This window comes from Callorhinchus milii, unplaced genomic scaffold, assembly GCF_018977255.1.
Source record: "Callorhinchus milii isolate IMCB2004 unplaced genomic scaffold, IMCB_Cmil_1.0 Scaffold2, whole genome shotgun sequence".
Taxonomy (NCBI): Eukaryota; Metazoa; Chordata; class Chondrichthyes; order Chimaeriformes; family Callorhinchidae; genus Callorhinchus; species Callorhinchus milii.
The window spans coordinates 101,662,677-101,688,080 of NW_024704743.1; the positions used below are offsets into that span (position 1 = coordinate 101,662,677).

A 25,404-nucleotide genomic window follows, 5' to 3' on the forward strand; every position below is an offset into this window, starting at 1 on the left:
TACAGTATATTTTGTGAAGCGTCTAGAAGACGTGAAAAGCGCTACATCAACCGTAAGGATTATTATTATTATTACAACTCAATGTTGACAAGACGAAAGTCATACTCATTGGCTCCAGTCAACATCTTCTATCCTGCAGCTTTGACCTCCTCAACCTCCCTAGGCTCTCCTTCAGACTTACCGAACCAATGCGCAACCTAGGCGTCAGGTTTGACCCACAGCTGTCCTTCCCCACATCTGGTCCCTGACCAGGATCACCTTCCTCCGCCTCCGACCGTACCTTATCCCAGGCACACCCGAAACACTCGTCCATGCTTCGTCATCTTCCAACTTGACTTTTCAAGTGCCCTCTTTGCCAGTCTCCCCAGTTCCACCATACACAGGATCCAGCTGATCTAAAACTCCACCGCCCACATACTTACTCACCCATACTAAATTCCGTACCTCCATCACACCAGTTCTAGCCAGGCTGCACTGGCTCTCTATTGCCGAACAGATCAATTTCAAGATCATCTCCTTTTCAAATCCCTTCATGCCCTGGCACCTTCTTACCTCTCCGGCCTGCTTACCTCCCAACCCGCTGCCTCCGCTCAACTCGCTTCGGCCTTCTGCATGTCCCCCGTGCCACCCATTCCACCATTGGTGGCAGTGCTTTCAGCCACTATGCCCTGAAGCTCTGCAATACTTCCTCTATCCCTCCGCCTTGCCCCTTCCTTCCCTATCTTCAGGTCGCGTCTGAAGACCTTCGTATTCGACTGCACCTACGGTCACTCCCACCAGCTTAGCGTTGTGCTCCACCACTGTCGAGCACTCTGGGACGCTACCCTGCGTTAGGGGGCGCTATATAAATGCAAGCTGTATTTACAATATTATTAAGGAAAAAATAAGTTTTATGACCACTAGAGGGCTTTCATATAAAGTGGTGTTGGAAAGGAGGAACATTTTCTACTTCAAACTCTGATCTATATTGCATGTTAGTGAGTGTGTTGCTGTGCCTCTGTGAAGTCTTCCAAGATGTGATTTGAGGCTGAAGAGTCTTAACCCCAAAATCCTCTTACAATGCTTTCTACCTATGAATGCCATACAGCACTTGAAACTTCAGTGTGCCATTAAATTCTTTTAATAATAGTATCTGTTTTGTTCTATAGTAGATTACATTCTAACCTGATATAATGGTTGAGGGTTCATAAAATGACAAACCCGTCTTTTAACATAATTGCCGATCAGTGCTTGTGCTCATCATAGTCTCACATGATTGGTAGTGACATTGTGCTTGTGTGAAGAAACCTGGCTGCGTTCCAACATAGCTGACTCCCGAGTCATCAGGTCACAGCCAATGTTGCTTCCTGCCAAAGCTAGCCATGGGTCTGCAGGCCACCTGATTTATAAGTGAGCACTTTGGGGCACGTCTGTAATATGGTACAGCACTATAATAAATCTGTACTTTTATACACTAATAATTTCATTCAGTTTTATGTGAAAACATGATACTTGGGAGTCCTGTAGCTCAGTGGTTAGAGCACTCGCTTTGCAAGCGAGAGATCTGAGTTCAATTCCAGGCAGGGCGAAACCTTGGGCAAGTTTCCTTACTCCACACAGAGCCTAATAATAATCCCTCCAAAACCAAAAACAATAATAAATTGGTCATTTTCAATCTACGACTGTTTGTGGGACACTGCTGTGCGCAATTGGCTGCCGCGTTCGCCCACAAATATACAGTCAATTCATTTTCCAGTATGTTCTGTGAAGCGCTTTGGGACATCCTCCTGACGTGAAAAGCCCTATATCAAATGCAAGGATTATTAAGGATTATTATTACTTTAACATCAATTTGACTAACTTTTCACGATCTAGCCAGGATTGGTTTCCAAAATTGTTTGAAACAAACATTGATGAGTGTAACCAGTAGCAAGTAACTAGAGACATGTTTGTGAAAAGGGCATTTTTTATTTCTAATTCAGAAAGATCATAAGGATTGTATAGTGCTGTTTTCCAGTTGCGTGTGGAATACATAAATTACCCATTTCTCTAAATGCTGAGTTTGGCACTAATGTGTATTGATCTGTACAGTTTGTGTATGCCTTAACATGATTTTAATACTGGAATGCTAAGCTAAAAAAAAATTGAAGTTGGAAAATAAGTGACCTGAGTCCAAGAAACTTTTGGCATGCTTTAATTTAATAATAAATTTATAGTCTTTAATTTAGAAACATCTGAAGTACAGTAAAGAAAAGTGACTGAAAGTAAACAATTATTCAGCAATATTGCACGTGGCTCATACACAGCACAAACATACAAATCATAAAAATGCAAATTCTGCCAGAAGCAAACACACACACACGGAAGCAACTTGTTCACTATTTTAAAACATCTCCATGTATATTACCTAGTAACACTTCTACAGGTCACTGTGACATTACGTTCCAAGTAATCAATGCTGGCGCAAAAACGACCGTAACTGTAACAGAAGTGCCAGGATTCTGGTATTACTAAAGAAACCACAGGCGAAAAGCTAAGAAGCATTGGTTGCAATCAGTTTTTAACATCTATGTAAAAAACAGCATAACCATTCAACTGCACATTCTCACAAGCGACAACATGAGACACATGTGAATCATAAAATCTTATTAAAGCAGACTGGAGCCAGCTGCCTCAGAAGGTTCAATGTTCAGTATCTTCTGTTCAAAAGCCTTGATGGCAGGCTTTACTCTGGAATTAACCTGTGCTTAGATGTACTTTAGAGTCGTGACAGTATAGTTTTAAATATTCTCGGTCCCTTACACTTTGTGTTTTACATTTAACTACCATTATCATGACATTTAAAAATAAGCAAACACAAAGCCTATTTATTGTTAAGGCTTGTTTGTGGGTTCAGTTTGGCCACTAAGTTTCTTCTTTTCTCATTCGCGAAGCATCCATATAATAAAGTATCCTTTCAAAATAGCCTGTGATCTCTAAAATGCACATCTTAAATAAAGGAATATATTTATAATTTATCAACAGTGCAAATTAAACCTACTGATGTGATGAAATGGTATCTAGCCACATGTTAAAAGGAGGTTTGATCAGCCAATTCCAGTAATTTCAAGTGTACTGAATTAACATGAAGTTTAAGTGCAGTTAGTGGGATTCTGTGCATTACTGGGACGGCGGAACAATGTACGAGGTGAATGACGCAGCGAGTGCAGAGCCACCAAACAGCATCCACGCATCAGAGTGCCGATGTTGTACAGTGGGTCCATTCCACCCCTGTGTGTGGCAAGTACCCAGGCCAGAGTTGGAACTACTGGCACAGCTACTGCCAACAGATCGATGATAAAATGGTTGCTCCAATAGCTTCTCTCACACACTGCAGACGGCTGCTCTAAAAGGTGCGCTCGAGAGACACTGCGCTCATTTCCAGCTAGTTCAAATGCAAAATTAAGATCTATCACATTGCTTATTCTAGGTGAAAGCTCGGTTTGTTCGCTGTAATTACAGGTCTCTGGGCTGTTAAGGAGATTAACAGATTCTGATTTAGACACTAAAATTCCAATATTGGGATTGTTTGGTGTTGAATCCACCAAAGCATTGGTAATCATAGTATCCAACTTGGGTGCACATGCTGCTTGACCAGCATCTGTCATCCAGGTTGAAGATATGGGACTGATCGGGCTGCTGTCCTGTGATTTCAGTAAGTGTAGAATGAGCTTCTGTACATCAGGTCCATAGGGCACTAAATCAGTCTGGATGGCCTGCTCCCTGACCAGTCGATTGTCATCAGTCACAAAGAGCATACCACTTTGAGCAGAAATGTCAAATGTGGCACTGTTAGCAAGCTTGACTGGCATTTCATTAGCTTGCACCCAGGAGACACCTCCAGAGACACCTTCAATGGCTGTCGACTTCAAAATTTGGTCAAAGAGATCTGCTCTGCTTGCCATGTCATCATTGGCAAGCAGACCACTATCAGCCATTGCTTCAACCGCTTGATCTTCCAAGCCTGTGCCTTCGGTCATTTTTGTGTAAGTTGTGCTACGTGCTAAAGCCTTCACTGGTGAAGTGCACATATAGTCCACAGCTTGGTCATCCCTTAGAGCCCCATTCTGAGCCATCTCCATGCTCTGCAGCAAAGACTCAAGCTTTTTGTTTTGGATATTAATATCAATAAAATATTTCTGCACTCCTTTATCTTTCTCCACCAGACTGTTCTTCATGGTATCAATCACCTGCCGCAGTTGTTTGATCTCCTTCCGAGCTTCCTTTAGTGCCAGCTGGGCTTCAACTCGATGACATTCCTCTTCAATCCAGTCTTCTCGCATGCGCGCAAGCTGGGACTTGAGATCAACAACCTCAGATTCCCTGGTAAAACAAATGCTACAATGTACATAAAGGAAGGTATGAAAAGTGGTTACTGTTTTTACAGAACAAACTGGACTAACCCAGAAACACATTGACAAACTAAATTCCAAATTACAACCGGTTTTAAACTCGGGGAAATGGCATATGGTCATCAGCCAATTTTACAGACAGGGCAAGTGCAATCCTGGCAACTTGCTACAAGAAGCCTGAAATGAAAATGCATATTTGCAAGGTTCGTGTCAGTAGAAATATAAAGAATAAGTTCCCTTCATCAAAACCCTACTGACTTTAGTAAATGCATTGTACGGAAAATAAAACCAGGAAATTTCTTGTGACGCAATATTAAAAACCAACCAGATTTGTGCGGGATAAAAAGCTACAGCAAAGATAAGAAAACTTTATGGAAAAACAAAATTCTAATCAGACAGAGGTTGTTCCAACACATTTTCTACATAACCTTACTCACTGGCACAATACTATTTCCTGCAAAACTTTGAGGCACTAAAACAGACTTTAAAAGTAAGTGTATTGTTTGAAGTGGCACTTGTACACACCATAATCTTTAGTGTACAAAGAAAGGAAGTACAACATTTACTGGAGCATATTTTATACAGGAACCACTTTGACCCAACCTACACACATAGAAATTACAAAGATCTTGTTGAGCAAATTATCAATGCAAGATTCTTCTCATGAGTTGAACGATATTCTTTTTTGTGGGTGAGCCTGGTATCTGACACGTGGAAAACCATCACGGAAGAGTATCCAAACTTGACTAAGAGATCCATGTATGCCACCTATACATCGAAATATTTCAGGATATTTCATCCTTGTCTAGTGTTTCTCTTGTCATGTTCACTTGCGATTAATTTTGGTGATATATAATTTATCAACCTTTTAGCTAGGTCTTCAAAAGCTAAACCCCAGAATTGTGTGTAGAACTCTACACAATTTCTAACTGGATTCCTTAATAAGAAAAGCAGAAGTTCGTCATACCGAGCTCCAAGAACTCCACTCTGAAGCAATCTATTTTCAAAGCGACTTCCCATGGATTCTCGGGACATACTTTCAGATCATAAAGGAGTCCCCACTCTTATCCTTATTCAGGAATCCCATTAGAATTAGCCATACATTAGATCCAAATACAGGGTAACCCCACTATCATGTGATTGTCAGGGTCCAATATCTCAGTTAAAAAAGAGCAAGCATATTAAAAAAAATTACTTTACTAATTATGTACCATTCTATATACTGTACTAAAATTCTTTACAATTGTTCTTTTACCCACTTCTATCGATCAATGTGGTAACTACTCTCTTTTGATCAGCCAGGTGTCTGACACATGTGGAAACACATCATCATGCTTAAGATCATCCAAACCAGCCTAAGAATTCCACATTTGCATGCCAAATATACATGGAAATTTCCCTACTAGTAACTAGTTATCAGCAGGGAAAAAAACAGCTGATCACATTTCAATTGTGAACAGAAGGCACTTATGTCCAAAGCAGTAGAAACGAGGGCATGACTGCACACTTAAAATACATTGCTTTTATGGAGCATTCTTGCCACCTACTTACTCAATGCAGAGTTAATGCAGGTGACCCAATGATGCAATGTCTCAGTACCCAGATCCGTAGCCCATGTCAATTTTCAAATTATTTCATTTTTAATACAACAATCCTCAGATACATTAGTCAATTCATGACTAGATTGCTGTGTCATTGTGTTGTAATCAGTGTGAAGGTCATGTAGATTCAAGAGCATAGCTCTCAATAATAATGCCCTACAAATCTCGAGTTATGTTGCCAAGCTGATTCCCAGTGGAACTGCGCTGAATACATCACTACCACAAGCAGGACTGCAATCTACAAAGAGTGTGCAGTTAATAAACCAACTCAACTCATAACTTGCATATCAAATTCGGAACGCAGAATTTCCAAGTTTGTATATGAAAACATTTTCATGATTTATTTAATTACAAAAACCATCAGAAACAAACCGGAAGATAAAACAAAGAGGTGTACATTAGCAGAGATGAAAAGGGAAATGGAATATGACTGATTATTGATTATTCACTGATGGGTCTCCAGTCCATGTGAAACCACTGTCCCCACAGCTAAACAAACACAAGGTTCTATCCCGAAGGCATTTGACTACAAAGCAAAAGCAAAGCAAATCCTAAACTTTTATAGATTAAGAAGATTGAAACATTGAAAATGGTTCGGAGAAGAGCAATGATTCTAGGACTTGTCCAAATGCTTGTAGAGCTGAGTGCATCGGAAAAGATGATAGAGGGTGCATATGGTGACGAGAGATAGATAGATGTAAGTCAGCTTGGATTTGGACTGCAAGAGGAAAGCTAGAGAGTGTAGGTCTAAACTTAAAACACTCTGAGATACAACTCTAGTTTAAAAGGAATGTATTGTTTCGGCAGTGTTGGGGAATAGATTCATAACAAAGCTGTTGATGGTAGGAGACAATATTGGAAATATAGGAGCACTGTAGCTACTACTGAGATGAATCAATAAGACATATGACAGAATAATTTCTGTATCGCTGGCCTCAGAAGGAGAATTCTGACCTTACGTGTGTTTCATGGGATTTCTGTTTCATGGGAGTAATGTTCCTAGGTAAACTATACAGTTTTCGGGGGGCGTGGGGTGGGGGGAAGGAGGGACACATTTAAAAACAATTGGTAACCTTCTTTCATATCTCTTAACCTTCAGACATGGGACAGTGGCTGAAATTACTCATCTGTTCTGGTTAAATGTCTTTCTTTTCAAGAGATTGGGGATGAAGGTACTCCTTCTACTGGTCCCTTGATAATGCCACACGCAGTAAATAAAAAAAAAGTGGCCCACACATTTGTTCCACATTTTGAAATAATGAAGACCAAGAGTTGTGTTTGTGGGGAAGGTGGGGGAGGGTGTTTTTAAAAAGCTGTGGGATAATTGGATCGATAAAATCATCTTTAAACAGATCAACCATAAAGAGACAATAATGCTACCAAGGTAACCGAAACCTCAAGTTTACTGAACCTTCAATCTCAAGCAAAAGCTTTGAATTGGAAATGAATTTAAAGGTAGCACGTGATGATGTCCTGCCTGATGTGGATGGGCTCAGTGACTCTGGTGACCAACTTGAAGATCACAATGGGTCAGGAACTATAATGTTACTTCCAATCTCCGTGCTTCCTCTCACCTCGAGACGTAAACAAAACAACTGATAGACCACTTGAATTCCGTGGCACCTGCTGTATATATTTTGCCTGACCAACACCTGCACTAAATGGCTGATCTGCTCACCAGAGGATTTCATTCAGGAAAAGGGATGCAATTTGGGGATGAAGAATTAAGGAGTACACTTCCAGGTTGAATGTAAATGACTTACTTTTAGGTTGAAATTCACTTGAAACTAATATTAGATTCAAAATAATTACCACCTCTCTTGAAGATTGTTTTCTGACTCCTTTAGTTTTGTCCTCAGGTGTCTAATGGTGACCTCCTTTTGCTGCAGTGGGGTCAAGTACTGCTCCGGGTTTGGAGGCTTAATGCCATGATTATCACTGCAAGAGGTGTATTTACCAGCTCGCCTGGAAAATGCAGATAATGACAGTAAAAGGAAAGAAGAGTGAGTTGCTAAAGCCAGTGTTAAACGCAACAGCTGAAGGTTCCAAAGAGGGAGTCTTACCGAAGCCTAAAAAATGAAGCATATGCAAAGTTACATCTGAACTACATCAACATGATTCTGGTCATTTATTTTCCAATATTTAAAAGTGAGTGCCTTTGACACCAAGTGTCACTGAATGTCGTTTGTCAGTTGAATTAACACTAAATCAAGTCAGAAAACTTCAGTTATTTGGGTTGTATTTTTTTTATTTGGCAATTGCTTTGAGGATATCTTCAGACACCTTTGGGGAGACAAAAAAGATGTCAAATGCAGGCAAGACTCCCTATTTAGTGTTTTGTTTACCCAGAACTATTCACATATCTTAAAACATTTCTTTTCATCATTTTTTCCTGAAATGGACAGTGAAAAGAGAAAGGAGAGAGAGAAAAATGGACACGAAGAAGTCTATAATAGCATAGCAGCCTTTACAAAATCCAGCAACTCCGTATGCACTATACTACTTTATAACGGTTTCATCCTCTTACGCACACCAGTAAAAAAGTGATGGAAAACGCCCACATTTTTTGGTTTTGTATTTAAGCAATTTTCAAACACTGATCAGAAAATGACAATTCATAAATATCATCGTATGTGATTTATCTGGAAGCCTTCTTACTAGTTTTTAAAACCTTTCTTCACCTTGATTTGCTCATTGCCTCTTGCACGTAAATGTTAACAATAGCTTGCCTCTTGGTCTAAATGAAACGTATTAAACCATACGTTACAAAATATTATAAACCTAAGCATTAAATGGTGCCTTGAGCAACAAACGTTGATAAAGTCGTTGATTCAATGATGCTAGTACAGCACTGGCTATCTACATCTTGAACTATTTTTAAATAGCAACATTCCCTTTCTGCTTGCAGGCCATGTACTCCCAGTCCAATGGGAATGCTGCTTTCGATCCAGCTGCAAGGAATGAGTGACAATGACCTGGAAATAATTGTTCTTCAGTTGTGGAGTGCCAAGCAGGGAGCTCAACATCTCCCCATTCAGACAATGTAGGGGTCAGGGAGTTTAGCTCGTGAAAGAGAGAAGGGAAATGCAGCAGCAGAAATGTAAGCTTACAATCGCTTATTACTCAATAGTGCATTTATTGGTACTTCAAGACACCATGCCACAAAATGCTGACTCTTAGCCAGCTATGTCCTCTGGCTTTCCTTAATTTTTTGCATTTCTATAGTTAAGGTATAGCCTGATCACTGTACTGAACCTCAGTGTTTAGTTACGAGTATGGAGAGGGAAGGAGTTGATTAAAAAGACTTTTTAAACTTCTCCCAGCTATTTTTTGCTTATGGCGCCAAGTGCAAGTTTTACTCACCTTTCAGACAAAATAGAGTTGACTAATTCAAAAGTTATTTGCTCTAGCCTAACACTCCAAAACTCAAAAATGATTCGAGAGATCAGAAGTTGCCTCAGCATTAGAGAACTGGTGGATAGCAATTCCAGCTGGAATGAGATTTACTCTATTAACGTAGAATGCTATGAGTGTGGCACATTGTTGAATTCAGTTTTAACATTTGAAGCTCATTTTCTGTAATGTTTAAAAAAAACTTACAGAAACCGCTTCAAAATTAAAGAGCGTATTTGAAATTCTTGACTCTCTGAAATGCCACGTTAATAGAGTAAATATAGCCTTAGCTGAAATTTCTACCCATGGATTCCTAAATCATTGCAGACTTCACTGAAGTTCTCTACTTGTCGAATCTGGCTCATGTGTATCTTCTATGATTCTGTAAGAATGGGGAAGTGGTACTGATTGGATAACTCTTCCCAAGAGCAGGCACAGGCACGATGGGCTGAATGGCCTCCTTTTGTGCTGTAATATTGAATGATTCTCTTGTTCAAGTCCATCTTGCTAGGATAACAGACTATTAGCTTGCTCTTCTGGTTGACTAGTTCATGGCAGCTCTTTCTTTTTAATCCCATTTTCTTGACTTTTTCCCATAGCCCTGATACCCTTACTTCCCAAGTACCCACCTAAGTCCCTCTTAAACATCTGAATCAATTTGGCATTTATACCCTCCCAGGACAAGGCATTCCACGTTCTCACAATGCTTTGTGAGAGAAATGTTTCCATAGTCACCTTTAATCGTCTGAGCTCTAATATTAAGATTCGATTTTTAAGATTGCTTGAAGCTTGATGCTCACGGGAAATGTATCTATGTCAAAATTCCCAAAATAGGATAGTTTTAAAATAAAAAAAAGCATATTCCCATTTGGACTTAATTTAGTTGTGAGATCAGAAGTACTTGCCGCCAGACATAACTTCTCATGGGATTGCGGCAAAGTTCTTATCTCCTGATCATCCTCCTCCTGAATCCTCCCTGAACAACTCGGAGATATCAACATCAAGTAAGTATTAGGGGTGATATTTATCACCAGCAAAAGTGTCAGAGATTGCAAACCAATTTATTATGAAATTCTTATTTTTCAAGAGTCAAAGTATGTTATACATTTAAGTACACATGAATCATTTCCATCCCCAATGAGTTTTGGCATGTCTGATAGCTTTAAACAACCCCTCTTTTGCTTTCTCTCTCTCTCTGTCTGTCTCCCACCCCCCATATATAGTTTTCCTGGCCACTGGGAAGAAAAACTAAACACTGGCAACAAACAATTACAACCATGAATGTATTTATTATGTAGAAAATCTTGAGTTTTGAGTAAGTAAATGATGTACAATGAATGTACATTAAAAACAAATTAAACCACATTCAACTACAAATGAGTCAAAGCACGGGGTGGGGGTAGGTTATAAGTTCAACTGAGTGCCCGTGGGACAGATGTGCTAGGCTGGCTATCACATCTGTTCTAGCTAACTCATCAGGGATTTACTGAGACAGCTGGGTTAGGCGCACACTACAGCAACAAAAGCCATAAAGACACTCACACACACTACTCCCCATATGTGTCAAAGCAGCCCATTCAAGATTCCCATCTGTTGCAACATCCAATGCATCTATCCCCCAGCTCCTTGTCTCTGATGATCCTTCCCTGCCCTCCCACGCTTTCCTCAGCTCTCTCCACTTCTCGTGTTGTGATCCCATCCAACCTTTGAACGCTCACTACAGCTCTCTTTTTAAAAACACAATCTCCTTTCAGGGTTAGAGGAGTGGAGTTCAGGCCTTTCAGCTGGGCAGCACCTTGAGTTAAAACACCAAAAGATCCTTTCTACCAAGTCTCAAAAGTATAAAATTCCTCAGTAATGGCCTCAGGATTGTAAGTTCTAATTCTAAGATGGTGTTGTCTTGGTTATAAGCATAATATGGAGAGTAGAGACACTATCTGGTGTATTACTATCACTATCCATTCAAACTGGAACTTCACAAGTGCTCCTCACTCAAAGAATGTCAGGACTGAGAATATCCAGAGACCCTGCTCTGTGTCTCCTGGGTCCAGTCCCAGAAATACATGTTGACAAATCTAAGGGAAAACTGACACAGGCAGCATCAGTAGCTGCTGGAAAGATGTATATTGCAACTGTGGAAATATGTGGCTTCACCATCGCTAGGATACATCCCAGTCAGAAAACATAATCTGCACACTAAAAATGTAAACACAGAAATTTCAAGAGATTTGATCCCCATTTCTAGATAGGTACACGTCCCCCCACAGCCAATTAACTTGCCCTCTCAGCTCATGAGGTTGCCACCGCAAGTATTCACATCTCAGAATGTCCCTTCTTCATTGAGTGTATGTATGCAAGGAAGAAATTAATTGTTGTCGTTGTACATAGTCAACTATTTTATACTAAGCTTATTTATCCTTGTTCTTTTGTGCATTCATTTTAATTTGCCATTAAGCTTTCTGTTTGGTTCTACGCTTTCTATTTTCTAATTTACTGTATTTTTTTTTAAAGGCACAGATTTGATTGATGGTGTTGAGTTAGTTGGGGTTACAGGTAACAGCTGGAGTTGCTGTAATTGGCCTTAACAACCCATGGACAAAGGAAGGGAGACTCGGAGTTTCAGACCCAGACCTAGAGTTTCTGGCAATGATCACTATCTTGTGATCCCTATTGGATGGTCTGTTGGGGAAAAATTCCACCTGAGTTTAGATTTACTCTGTATATGTGGCATTTCAGAGTGTCCAGGAATTGTTTTTCTATAAGTGTTAAAAGAAATTCCAGAAAACTGGCTTCAAAATTAAGGCTGCACTTGTCACAAATTTGGTCAAATCCTAGTTACTCAAATCCTGTATAGAGTAAATCTCGACCCAGGTGTAATTTTACCCCGTACGTATTGATATCAGTGGAGGAATAGGTCGAGCTTTTGAAACCTTTGAAGTTCAATTTTTACCAGGTAGAGTTGGTGAGGCCAGGACTCTGGATTCACTTAAAAAACAGCCTGATGACGGAGGAGGGCAGTGAAAGTATCCTGGAAGGATGAGGTCAGATGGGCTGAAGGGCCTTCTTCAAATGCCCACTAGAGGGTGTCAAGTTATAACTATATACAGTTGCAAGTCAAAGCCTTCAGAAGAGAAGAATTTTTAAATTATTTTCCAGGGTGTTGTTTTTCTAATCCAGTTTTGTTGGGTGTTAAGCGTGTTGATTATGATTCTCAAGTCAATGGAATAGGTGATATTACTTACAAATCTGACTGGAGGTGCAAGTGGTTTGTGTGTATTTGGTGGCACAACCGAGAGCAGCGGGCGATAACTAACATTTCCTACATTTCACCCTGGTGCTGAGTGGAAGTATAGTCTTAGAAAAAAAAGTACTAGGATACATTAGGGAGTTTCCACAGCAGAAGTACCAGTGCTTTCTCCATCAACTGTTGGCAGTACCTACTGGGGAGCTAATCTAGCACAGGCATAGTGCCTCCTAATGTCCTGAAATTTCCAAACATTTAACACCAGATATGCATTGGATTAGGTAACCCTTCATCTTTTTTTTAAAAAGATGGGCAGGGTTTCAAACAAAACTATCTGGGGCGGAGTAGATCAGGCAGGAGAAGCAGGGCAAGTAGCCTCAGAGATTTGGATATTGATAGAAGGTTGAGGTTTACATAGAATTATGTAAATCTAGGTTTCACCCACAACATATCAGGCAATTCACTTTACAGTATATTCTGTGAAGCGCTTTGAGACGTCTCAAAGTTGTGATAAGGCACTATATCAAATGGAAGGATTATCATTATTATTATTTACATAGATTGCACAACACGGAAACAAGTAATTCGACCCAACCAGTCTGTGCTGGTTTTATACTCCACACAAGGCTCATGCACTCCTAACTCCCTCCCATACCCTTGTATTCCCCTCTCCCTCATGATGTATTTCTAGCTTAAATGCATGTGCACTATCTGCTTCAACCACCAGACTCTAAATTCACACTGCGTGAAAATATTTATTCTAGATTTATTTTTAGATTCCCTAGTCATCATCTTATGCTTGTTTCCCCTGGTTACAGACTCCTCAACAACTAGGTACAGCCTATTTATGCTAACTTCATCAAACTCTTTTATAATTTTAAACACCTCTATTAGATCCCCCCTTAAATGTCGTTTTTCATGTGTTTGACCATGCTTTCGGTCATCCTCCCATCTCCACCCCACCTTGCTCTCTACTCTTTGTGATTCCAACCCCCAGCTTGGGTGCTGTTCAGTGCCTTGGGAAGTCCTCCCGGCATGAAAGGTAATTATACAAATGCAATCTGTTGTTGAAAAAGACTTTTGCAGATTATCCTCATAATAGTAAAATCTGCCAGCCCTGGCATTACCTCCTCACTTTTATACTCTATGTCTCTGGATATAAAGCCCAGAACCCCAACGGCACTTTCTATGGGCATAGCTATGTATAGCTACTTATAGAGATTTGTGGATCTGAATCCTCAGATCTTGAGGTGCAGGTGTTTCAATCTTGGTATGAATATGCACCAACAACTGCTGTGATACTGCTCCACTCAGAACCATGTGAAGGACCAAAAGCAGAGTTACAGCCCTGTACTGTAGAGACTCACACATGGCGAATGACCTGTTGGGCCAGGTACCAGATGGTGTCTCAGCTGGAACCTAATGATCTTAAATACTTTTAAGAGAAAGGGAAATTGACACAAAAAGACAGCAATCATTTTGCAACAGGGAAGAAATTCCACCTGGTTCTAGTTCAGGTTCATTACTGCTGGCTGTGGGTTTATTTTTTATTAATATAGTATTTTAGCATGTTCTGAAATTGTCAAATTGTTGAATTCAGCCTTAATTTTGAAGTCAGTTTTCTGTAGATCTTAAAAGAGACTTGCAAAAAAATGCCTTTGAAATGAAGATTCTTTTAAGAATTTGTAAAATTCTAGATGCTTTGAAATGCTACATTAATAGAGTACAACAACAACAAGATTTCATTTATAGAGCGCCTTTCACATCGGGAGGACGTCCCAAGGCGCTGGACAGTTGGGTCGGGACCCAAGCAGGGGGTAAATGGTCAGGGTGAGGGGAGAGGAGGGAGGGAGCGAGGAGGGGGTAGAGAGTCGAGAGGGAAGCTGAAGGCACGGTCGAAGAGAAAGGTCTTGAGACCGGCCTTGAAGGAGGAAAGGGAGGAAGCAAGGCAAAGGCGTTCCAGAGCCTAGGGGCTGAGAGGCTGAAGGTCCGGCCACCAATGGTAGGGTGGTTAGGGCGGGGGATGTGGAGCAGACCGGAGCCAGAGGAACGGAGGTACGGGCAGGTAAGTAGGGGATGGTAGGTCGGAGAGGTAGGAGGGAGCAAGGCCGTGAATGGCCTTGTAGGTGAGGATGAGCATCTTGAATTCGATCCTCTGGGGGATGGGGAGCCAGTGGAGGCGAACGAGGGTGGGAGTGATGTGGTTGCGAAGTAATTGCTCAGGTGGAATTACTACCCCTATATTTTTGGAGAGCTGTTTGTTTCTTATCTCATCCAACTTTCTCAGTCAAATACATATCCTGTATTACTTACACAAGGTCAAGAGGTGCAGACAAGCTTAAATTATACCAGATATTCATTTGTTTGAGAAACTTTGGAATTTTCCCAACTACCAAAACAAATTGGATTTTGATGGGAATGGAAAAAAACATCACTGTTAAAAATATAATCTTTGTGATGATTTTCTGATATAGCCAGGACTAGAAAGAGGTATTACTTCCAGCCAAAAGACTCAAGGGATTTCCTTTAATAAGCATAGAACAAAAAGGTCATTAGTGCTGGTGAATAGCAAGTGAGTCTCAGCCCAGCAGTTATGGACCTATGCTATGTTCTGATTTTCTTCCAGCTACTCATTCAAACTTTTCTGACTTTCTTCACACTGCACCTTATGTAAAACTACTGTTATTTTTAAACAGTGAGGCATGCGTCACTTTCTCTCTCATATGAGCTATTTTCAGTGGTTGAAAGGCCTGACTGAACAGAAACGATACACAGTATGTGCTTTCTGGGTTCTGCTGAATAATGGATGAATGATAGCTTGGGAGACGCACATCCCGTAGTCTGGACCATCAAAACAAATCACTTCATAGGAGTTTATGTAGTTTTGCCTTTGAATCTATGGAAGATACATTGTATAAAATCATTAAAGATCTAGTGCTGGTTGCTGAAGTGAAGAGAAAATCTTAGAATCAATTTAATTAATTAATTCTTAAGAAAACCTGAGAATGAATAGATAAATTGCCATGGAATCATTGAGATTAAATCTTTTGATCTCAGCACTTTGATCTAAATGCAGAAAACATGACTCTGCTGGGGAAGAGGGGATGCTCGGGGAAATGTGAGAAAACTATAGCATCTGCCTGTCTGACAGAAAGTCTGGGGCTGTGTCATACATAGAAAGAGAGAGCAAGAACGAGAAAGAGGGCATGTATTGGGAGGAGAATGACTCGTTTTTCGCATAGTTTAATTAAAAGCATTTCCGACCAGTCAATAATTTCCATTTGATGCTACCTTTCAAAATCTACCCAGGGATTCATGATGATTCATGAGAGCAAGCTCCTTGCAGTCGTAAACAAAATGCATCATCCTTTATTTATATATGCACACAGAACGTTTTTTTAAGGGAACAGAATTTTTTCTCTCTCTTGCACAAACAAAAAATTTCATAGGGGCTGAAATTCTGGTTGTGTTCTGTAATAATGTCAACCTCTAATGGGATTCCCCCGTTATAATTGTGCATCAAAATTGCTGCACTTTGCCTAGAAAATACACAGTCATTTCACTTTACAGGTGCAATTAATCATTCATTTGTGGAACACTGTTGTGTACAAATGGTCTGCTACATTGTCTACAAAATATAGTCGCTACACTTTACAGTAATCCTGTGCTTGGAAATGTTTCAATGATGTGATTAGGTGCTATCAAATACAAAGATTATTATATTAACATCACTTTGATCGGTTGTTTATAAATGTCCCCTATCCCACAGACATATTCAGAACATAGGTTTTCTTTACGATTGTTTTCAATGTGCGTTGCCTGCTCAAGCTACTGAGACAATTTTCTTTCACATTTCCAACTGTTTTCTAGTTTTACAAAAATCTATTTTGTGATCCTTGCTGGCCTGATCAGTAAGACACAGTATAGCACAAAGACTACTGGAGAGGCTACAGGCTTAAATGCCAATCTGTGCTCAGTCTGAAGATTGGCAAGAACCAAGGCTGGAGTTTAACCAGCTAAAACCACAAAGCTTGTCATTGAGAGCATTGACTGGCAAACTTCCTGCTGATGTCTAGTTAGCACCACCCAACACTGAGTGGGAAGATTCCCTCTCCCAGTGACCTTTCTGTCCCTCCAAGTCCTGCCAATGAGCCAGGTAGGCTCGGCTGTCATCAGCAGTGTCCTGCAGTACTTGGGACAGCTAGTACAGTTCTAGCTCAGAAACTAGACTACTGAGACCACCACAACGTGTTGACTCAATTCTGCCATTCCATTGCCAAACATCTCACCTTGTACCCTGTTCAACTTCTAATTACCTCCCTCCCTAGGAAGGAGAGGTACCATAAGATAGCTGACACCCATAGCTGGTACCTATACACCAACAAAGACTTAGCTGAGTTTCTAGAGGTGAATGAGCCAGAAATATTGAAAAAGTACATCAGGTTATCTAATGGGAGTAATGGCAGTAACTAAAGTCATTTGCAATTCAGGAGTTTACCATGATTGTTTTAGCATCAATCCTCTTCCCTGGTACCATGTACGTACGTCTCAACAATTATTTTACCCCCTGAAATAGGGCAGTAAACCCAGTTAATCTCAAATTCCAAGCACAAAGAGTATTTACATAAATCGTTTTACTGAAGATTACATTTACCTTCACCTTAAACTAATCTTCTCAATTGTTCTTTTTCATTCAGTTTACAATCATATAATATGTTTCATCCTCAGATGGTTAGTTCTGCAGCACTCAAGATTAACCAGGGTCAGATACAACAGTGGACTGCCCACTGGGAACACAATCATTAATGTGTGGTCGGGCAGCCTGCATTCTACAGCAGGAAGCCAGAAGCACTATTCCAGGCTAACATTCCTGGCAAAGAAATGGGAACACATCATCTTTTGGAGTGGGGGTAGAAGAGGGGGCGAGCTGAAATATCTTACATTTTATTCGCAAAGTAACATTCGCAGTATATACAACATTAAAATAAAGCATACTGTAAAATAAAGTACCATTCACTTAAGAAATGAGTAATTGTTAAATACTATCACTTAGTCAAATCTTTGCTTGAAGTTGGCTGCTCAAGTATTCAAACCTTTGATCAGGCTTTGTGGAATCAGTTGCACTCAAAGTACAGAATATACACTCCTAATTTTTAACAGGGCAAAATAAAACTTAACCAGACTCAGTTGGTACGGCCCTTCACTTACGCACAGCNAAAAAAATACAGACAATTTCATGAGAAAAGGTATATGTGTATGATTGGTTGTGAGAGTGATTTGAGTGCCTGTGTGTGAATGCGTATGACTGAGGGTGTGTGTTAGTGTGTGTGAATGTGTGTGTGTTTGTAAGTGGTTCTTGTATACCTGCTATTATATAGCGCTCTTCACTCACAAAATACACAGTCACTCCACTTTACAGTATATCCTGTGAATGCTTGGTGAGATGTCTTGACGATAAGGTGCTGTATCAAGTGCAAGGATTATAAATATTATATTGGATCTATTGTATACCTGGTATCGAGACATTATCCTATATGAAGGGCCCTATAAAATTTGCAAGTTGTTGTTGCCATTGTTGTATTCCTACATAAATGTCTGTTGGAGATAACATACCTGATGGTTGGGCTGCTGTCACTGCCCTTGTATGAACCGGAGTTACTGCTGCTACTGCGAGACGAAGCTCCATAGGTATCCCGGATACCGGCTGTATTTCGATAGACGCTCAAAACAGTATCCTTCTCCCGTGGAATAATTGGGCTCCCTGGCTGTTTATGGCCACTGGAAGCATTACTTCTTCCGTACACACCACGGCTGGCAATTTGACAAAAACAGGACTATTCATTGCACTGTTGACCAAGTTAGATGCATGTCTGAAGCAATGTCTTTTTCAATGCTAAAATCATACATTTCGGAAGGACAAAATTCATGATAGTTCACAATGTACTTCGTACACACACACATTGTTTTCCTACCTGTGGAACCAGTGTTAGTAGAAGAACTCCTCTGTATAGACCAAGAGACAGACATCTGATGAAAACAGTGAAGTAGTACAGACAATCTGATGGCAAAAGGTATGGAGGAGAAGAGGTGCGTGTGGTGCATACAGCTATTGAATGGCATATTGATGTCTTTTATGGAGAAACTGGCAGATAGTTTTTTGAGACCGTTGCTCCCAGAGATAAGCAGAATTGACTGCTTTCAAGAGAAAGCTAAAGGATTTATATATTAATTACAATCAATGTTGGCTACCTGGTGTATGCAATGGAAATTTCCCTGCTGGAAGCAACAGAACATGTGCAGTTCAATAGAACATCTGTCTCCCAGACATTACAGAGGATCCTTGATTCCACAAAGGGGAGATAAGTGAAAACAAGTGTAAGGCGCATGGAAAGGAGATGCAACAAGCTTTACCATCCTATTTCTAGGAAGGGTGGTTGAGGCCTGGACTCCTTTAAGAAACAACTGATTACAGTAATATGAAGATGTATTACCATCTCATCTGGAAGAATGCGATGTTTGGTGCTCTTCTGATGATAACTAAATGAAGTGACCAGTACTGAAAGTAAAACATTTTTAAGATAAATTTGAGAAATAATTAGATCAAGCTACTACTGTTTTCTAGACTCTAAAATAGATTTATACCACTGCAGTTTCTGGGAGCTGCTTTTGATTCCATTTTGCCTTAGTCCTACGTTTAAGTTTGCCTACAAAATACTCAGTCACTACAATAAATCATATGAAGTGCTTTGAGGCATTCTCCTGATGTGAAAGGCATTAGATCAAAGCAAGGGTTATTATTATCTTATTAAAAGAAGGATTCAATGTCATAAGCAGACACTGTTTTTGTCGATGTAACATCCACTGTCAAGAAATTACTCTATCAATATACTGTGTGGAGGATATTGGATAGTGAGGAGTAGATTACAAGGCTGTAATCCAATTAGTGTGTTTGGAGTACATCAAGATCCGTGAGTAAGGCCTCAGCTGTGAGTAAATATTCTAAACATTAATCTAGGAGGATAAAAAATATCAATCCAGTTTTTGTGCACAATTACTGACTGGCAGCAGAGAGCAGCAACTAACATCCCACTGCAGTGGGTCACGGCACTGAGAGTCAATAACAAGCTCTAACACACCGGAATGCAATATCCTAGAACTCAGGGGGACTCGCAACACCTTCATATACAACTGGAGCAGAATGCCTGGGAGTGATGTACTTCTGGTTACCAAGAGGTCCAGCTTGGGGTCCTTAATTAAGGAGTGCTATGAGAATTTGTGGTATTTTAAATCTCAGTCAACCTGATTTGAGTTTTAAACAATGACAACTTGCATTTATATTGCAGCTTTCATGCAGGACAATAATATTTTGGTCACTCAATCGACAACTGTTTGTGGGACACTGCTGTGCACAATTGGCTGCCACGTTTCGCCCACAAATAGAGTGAAGAGCACTAAATCAAATGCAATGGAGTATTATTATAATTATTGGTTCAACATCAGCCTTGACTGTGGGGCTTAAACCTGCAATCTTCTGCCTCAAAGGCAAGAGTGCCAAGTGTGCCAGGCTGACATTGTGAAATGTGTGGCACATTGTTGTGTGCTAATTGGCTGCCATATTCATAATAATCCTTAAAAAATAATAATTTGGACACTCAATCGACAACTGTTTGTGGGACATTGCTGTGCGCAATTGGCTGCTGCGTTTGCCCACAAATATACAGTCAATTCACTTTACAGTATATTCTGTGAAGCTCTTTGGGACGTCTAGAAGATGTGAAAAGCGCTATATCAAATGCAAGGATTATTATTATTATAGAGTCACTACACGTTACAGTACATCCTGTGAAACGCGTTGATATGTTCAACGATGCGGTAAGATGCTATATCAATTGCAAAGATTATGAATTGCTATTTAAGGGTTTCAATTAGCCAGACAATAGGCACTGATCCCAGGAAAGTGTCCCACAGTCTGGGAAGACTGAGTAAACGTAGCAGAGTGAGCAATCATTACCTCTAGATCTGGTTGTATTTCAGAGAGAATCTCAGCTCACATTACTTAGTTATTTGCATACTGGAGAGTTAGCTGTGTATTTCTACCCCTGCTCCTCCCCCCATTCCAGTCCAGCATCAGTTGCTGACTCTTCCGTTGTCATAGAAATAAAACAGAAATATGAAGACATGTGCATAAGTACATTATACTTAAAATAAAACAAAGCCGTAATCCTGGTGTTTGTGATTTGATTGCAGAAGAATTAAGGCTGTAATTCTCAAAGAGTGCTTGTGAGGGACAGAAGCAAAAATAGAGAAGCTGTGAATTAAGACAGATTTTTCTAAATGCAAGGGTATTTTAGACTTTAAAGTTTAAACCGACTGGAAACTAGCATTGCCCAGCGTGGCTGCACTCCTGCAGACAAGGTTGTAAATTATTGCCAGTTGAGTATTTTAAATCTACCAACAAATTTTAAACTCATACTGTACGCTGACACTCCAATTCAGTACTGCATTGTTGGAAGTGCCATCCTTGAAGAGACGTTAAACCAAGGTCCTGCCTGCTTGTTCAGGTTGGTTAAAGATCCTAGGGCCCTATTCAAAAAGAAAAGGGAGTTTCTCCTGGTGTCCTGGTCAACAATCCCCCAGATAAAACTGGTAATTCACTTCATGGATGTTTGTGGGACATTGCTATGTGTTGCATTATGCCTACAAATAGTCATTATAGTTAACAGTAAATTCCAATGAAGTTCTTTGAGAAGGCCTGCTGATGTGAAAGGAGCTATATCGAATGCAAGAATTATAATTTATTTGTTATTAAGGCTTGAAAGTGGCCTTAACCCAGAAATGCCGGAAATGGTGGCCTATTCAAAATGAAACAATTACAATAATTTATTCCTCCGTGGCTGGGGAGCTGAAAAGGGCTGACAGCATTTACAGCTCCAGTGAAGACATGGGGGGTGGAGGGGAGGGGGGGCGAGTGCTGCCCATAGACTTCAGCCCCTTTCTACTGTTAATGCAACGGTACTTAAGTAAATTGCATACTGTCATTTTATTTTACTCTCATTTATCATGGGAAGCTCAATACATTCTCTGCTCTCAGGTTGCCTCTAATAACAGTTTTAAAACACATATTATGGCAAACAAGAGACAATGGAGACACACACGAGCATTCACTCACCTCCTCCTCTGTTACATTTACGAATTCTGCAGCACCCTCATTAACATAACAACCGTTTGGTAAGTGAAAATAATGTGCAATTTAGGTTTAGATCAATTACACTGTGGGGGAGAAATACCATCTGGGGTTACTCCAGTTAAGTAGCATTTCAGAGCATTCCTAATTTGGAAAAATTCTTAAACGCAGTTTTAATTTTGAAACTATTATTTCTGTATTTGAAAAGAAACTTAAATAGAAAAACAGGCGAAGTTTAAGAATTAGCTAAATTCAGGATGCTTACATTAATAAGAGGAAATAAAAACCAGGTGGAATTTCTCACACTACAACAACAAAACAACAACAACAAAATTACATTTGTATAACGTCTTTCATGTCGGGAAGAATCGCAAGGTGCTGGACAGACCGAGTTCAGATCTCAGCCCCCACCACCCCTATGTTGGACAACATCCAAAGCCTTGTTCATCATTGTGTGAGTGAGTAGTTAAGAGGAAAGTATGTCCTACCTCCGGGAGGCTGAGCTCCGCTTGCTGCCTGTATTGGACATAAGACCTTCAGGTGCAGAAATGCTACCAGTGCTGCTGGAGGAACTGAAGTCAGCTTCACTGCCTGCACACAGGGTGAAGAAGGCATTAGACACACCACGCATACATGATCAACTCCAAAGTTAAAGCAAACAGAGCACTGAAGGCTCAATGCCTGTTTTCCTACCGCTAAAAAAAATAACAAACTAGACAGATACAAAATTAAATCTGAAATTCGTCTGATCTTTCGGTCAGGGGTTAAGCTTAAACATCTCTGATGGATTTGATGGATCTAAATTTAATTCAGCCACTACATGTGGCTTCTGTGATGCCCAGCTATATTATCAGATTACAGACATTCTGTGACTGAACAAAGGTGGCTACGCCTTTTCTGATCATCCAGCAAAAGCTGCTTCAATTCCCCTTGCCGATAGAAGGCTGTCATCTGGATGGCATTAATCCTTTAATTTTAATTTAGTGGAATAGTGAAATCAGCTCTAATTAAATGGATCCCATTATACCGTATCCTTTTCTGTAAGCGATGTGTGCACTGTAGAAGCACAAACAACCTGAACAAACGGTCTTCTCAATCATTCAATACATTCGGGGAGCTGTCTTTCAGATGAGATGTTAAACCTAGTCCCATATGTGCCTGTTCAGGTGTCTGTTGAAGATCCCATGGCACTATTCAAAAAGAGAAGGTAATATCTCCTGGTATTCTAACCCAAAACATGGCTGTATGTTGGGCAATGGTGTGTGTAAATTGGCTGCCGCATTTGTCTACAAATATAGTCACTACACTTTACAGTAAATCCTGTCAAGCTCTTTGATATGTCTCAATGATGTGTTAAAGCGCTGTATCAAATACAACAACAACAACAAAATTACATTTGTATAGTGCCTTTCACATCAGGAGGACGTCCCAAGGCGTTGGACAGTCAGTATTTTGGACCCAAGCTGGGGGTCAGGATTGGGGAGGGTGATCGAAAGCAGTGTCAAACAGGAGGGTCTTGAGATGGATCTTGAAGGAAGCAAGGGAGGGGATAAGGTGGAGGGACTGTGGGATGGAGTTCCAGAGAGTGGGCAGAGTGTCAAAGGGCCCACCCACCAATGGTGGGGTGGACGAGGTGGGGCACATGAAGCAGGCCGGAGCCCGCTGAGCGGAGGGATGGTAGGGGGTTAGGAGGTTGCAGAGGGAGGAGGAAGTGATGCCACAGAGGGCTTTGAAGGTGAGGACCAAGATTTTGAACTATATCCTCTGTGTGATGGGAAGCCAATGGAATCGGGCGAGGTCACGGAGCCTGGTGCTGGATAGGACACAAGCTGCAGAGATCTGGATGATCTGCCCCCTATGCAGGGAGAAGTTGGGGAGGCCGACAAGCAATGAGTTTGCATAGTCAAGCCTCGATGTTATGAATGCGTGTATGAGGGTTTCGGCAGCCTGCGGTTGAGACCATGGCAGAGCTGGGCGATGTTGCCGAGGTGGGAGAAAGCAGAGTGAGTTATGGCACAGATGTGGGGTAGAAAGGGTTAAACAAGATGCCAAGGTTCCGGACTGGCTTAGTTAGGTGGAGTGTGCATCGATGGATGGTGATGCTGTCAGTGCCTGAGGTATGGAGGATCTGAACCATCTGAACTATTCAAGAACAGAACCGTGAAGGTTGAGGTGAGAGTGGCAGTGGAGGAGGATAGAGTTGTCAACGGTGTCAAGTGCAGCAGAGAGGTCAAGGAGGATGAGGAGGCAGATGAACTGAATGTCATTTGTCACTTTAACCAGGTGCTGTGGGTGGCACGGAAACCCGATTGGAGGGGTTTGTGAAGGGAGTGGTGGGAGAGGAAGGAGTGAAGCTGGGAAGCAATGACTCATTCTAGGACCTTGAAGAGGAAAGGGAGGTTGGAGATGGGATGGTAGTTTGAGAGCAGAGATAAGTCCAGGGAACGTTTTTTAAGGAGAGGAGTGATGACGACCATTTTTAAAGGGGTGGGAATGGTACCAGCTCCTTGCCCCTCTACTCCCAGACATCATAAAAGTTTATGATGTCTGTGGAGTAGAGGGGCAAGGAAGCGGAGCTCGGAAGTAAGGAGAGGACTAGAGATGGAGTCAAGGGAGCAGGTGGTTGATTTCATGCGGCTTATAGTGGTGAAGAGAGAGGAGTGGGAGACAGGTTTGAAGGTGTGGAGGGAGGGATGGGTAGGGGCCAGGGTGTGAGGGCTAGATGGGGAGGGGGTAGTAGATGGAAGGGCAGAGGCAGCTGAGCAGATCCCCTGACTTTGGATTCGAGGAAGTCCAGCATCGCTTTGCAGTTAGCATTGGAGGTGAGGATGGACGAGGCGTGAGAGGATCGGCGGGAAGAGCCTGTTGGTGATGGAGAAGAGGAGCCTGCAGTTGTCCTTGGTGTCCAAGATTGTCTTGGAGTAGAACGAGGATTTATCGGAGGCGAGGGCGGAACAGAAAGATTTGATATGGTGCAGCCAGATCTGCCGGTGGACCGTTAAGTTCGATTTAAGCCAGGTGCGTGCAGTGGCACCTGTGCTCTAAGGGAGCAGAAGTGTCTCGTGAACCATGGTGACTCTCGTGAGTAGGAGACAATTCGGGAAGTGGGGGGAGCAAGGGAATTAAGAGTGGTGGAGAGGGAGTTGTGGAGGAGAGTGACCGAGGAGGAGAGGTCTTTATGGGAGGGAGCCCAGGGGGCAAGGAGTTCAGATGACTCCAAGGCAGTGGAGAGGGAGGGGGATGTAGGAGATGGAGGTGGGTTGGGTGGTGATGGGGAGAAGGATTGAGAAGTTAAGGGAGATGAAGTGATGGTCCGAGATCGCTTTGTCGATGATTGTGGGTCTGAGACGGTGAGACCCCGAGTGATCACCAGATTAAGGGGGTGACTGCAGACGTGCGTGTCGGAGTGGATGTGGAGGGAGACTTTGAGTGAGGAGATAAGGTAGGAGAAGTTAGCAAAGGTAGAGTATGAGGGGGTGAAGCGAATGTTGAAATCGCCTAGGATTAGGAGGTGTTTGGAGCAAAGGGAGAGGGAGGATAGGAGGGTGGAGATGTCGGAAGGAAGGTGGGGGAGGGACATTTTGTAGGCTGATGTGGAGGGGACAGTTAGTG

At 41.4% G+C, this 25,404-nt stretch overlaps 1 protein-coding gene across 1 annotated transcript in view; it reads right to left on the minus strand.

Moving 5' to 3' along the window:
* Positions 1–2,157: 2,157 nt before the first annotated feature.
* sybu (syntabulin (syntaxin-interacting)) overlaps positions 2,158–25,404 on the minus strand; it is a 52,269-nt gene continuing 29,022 nt past the window's right edge. The window contains exons 4-7 of the mRNA XM_042332248.1: positions 22,281–22,383; positions 18,222–18,419; positions 7,784–7,936; positions 2,158–4,341 (exon numbers count right to left, since the gene is read on the minus strand). Coding sequence (XP_042188182.1) covers positions 3,111–4,341; positions 7,784–7,936; positions 18,222–18,419; positions 22,281–22,383 — 1,685 coding nt within the window. The 3' untranslated portion in view covers positions 2,158–3,110. The remainder of the gene's footprint in view (positions 4,342–7,783; positions 7,937–18,221; positions 18,420–22,280; positions 22,384–25,404) is intronic.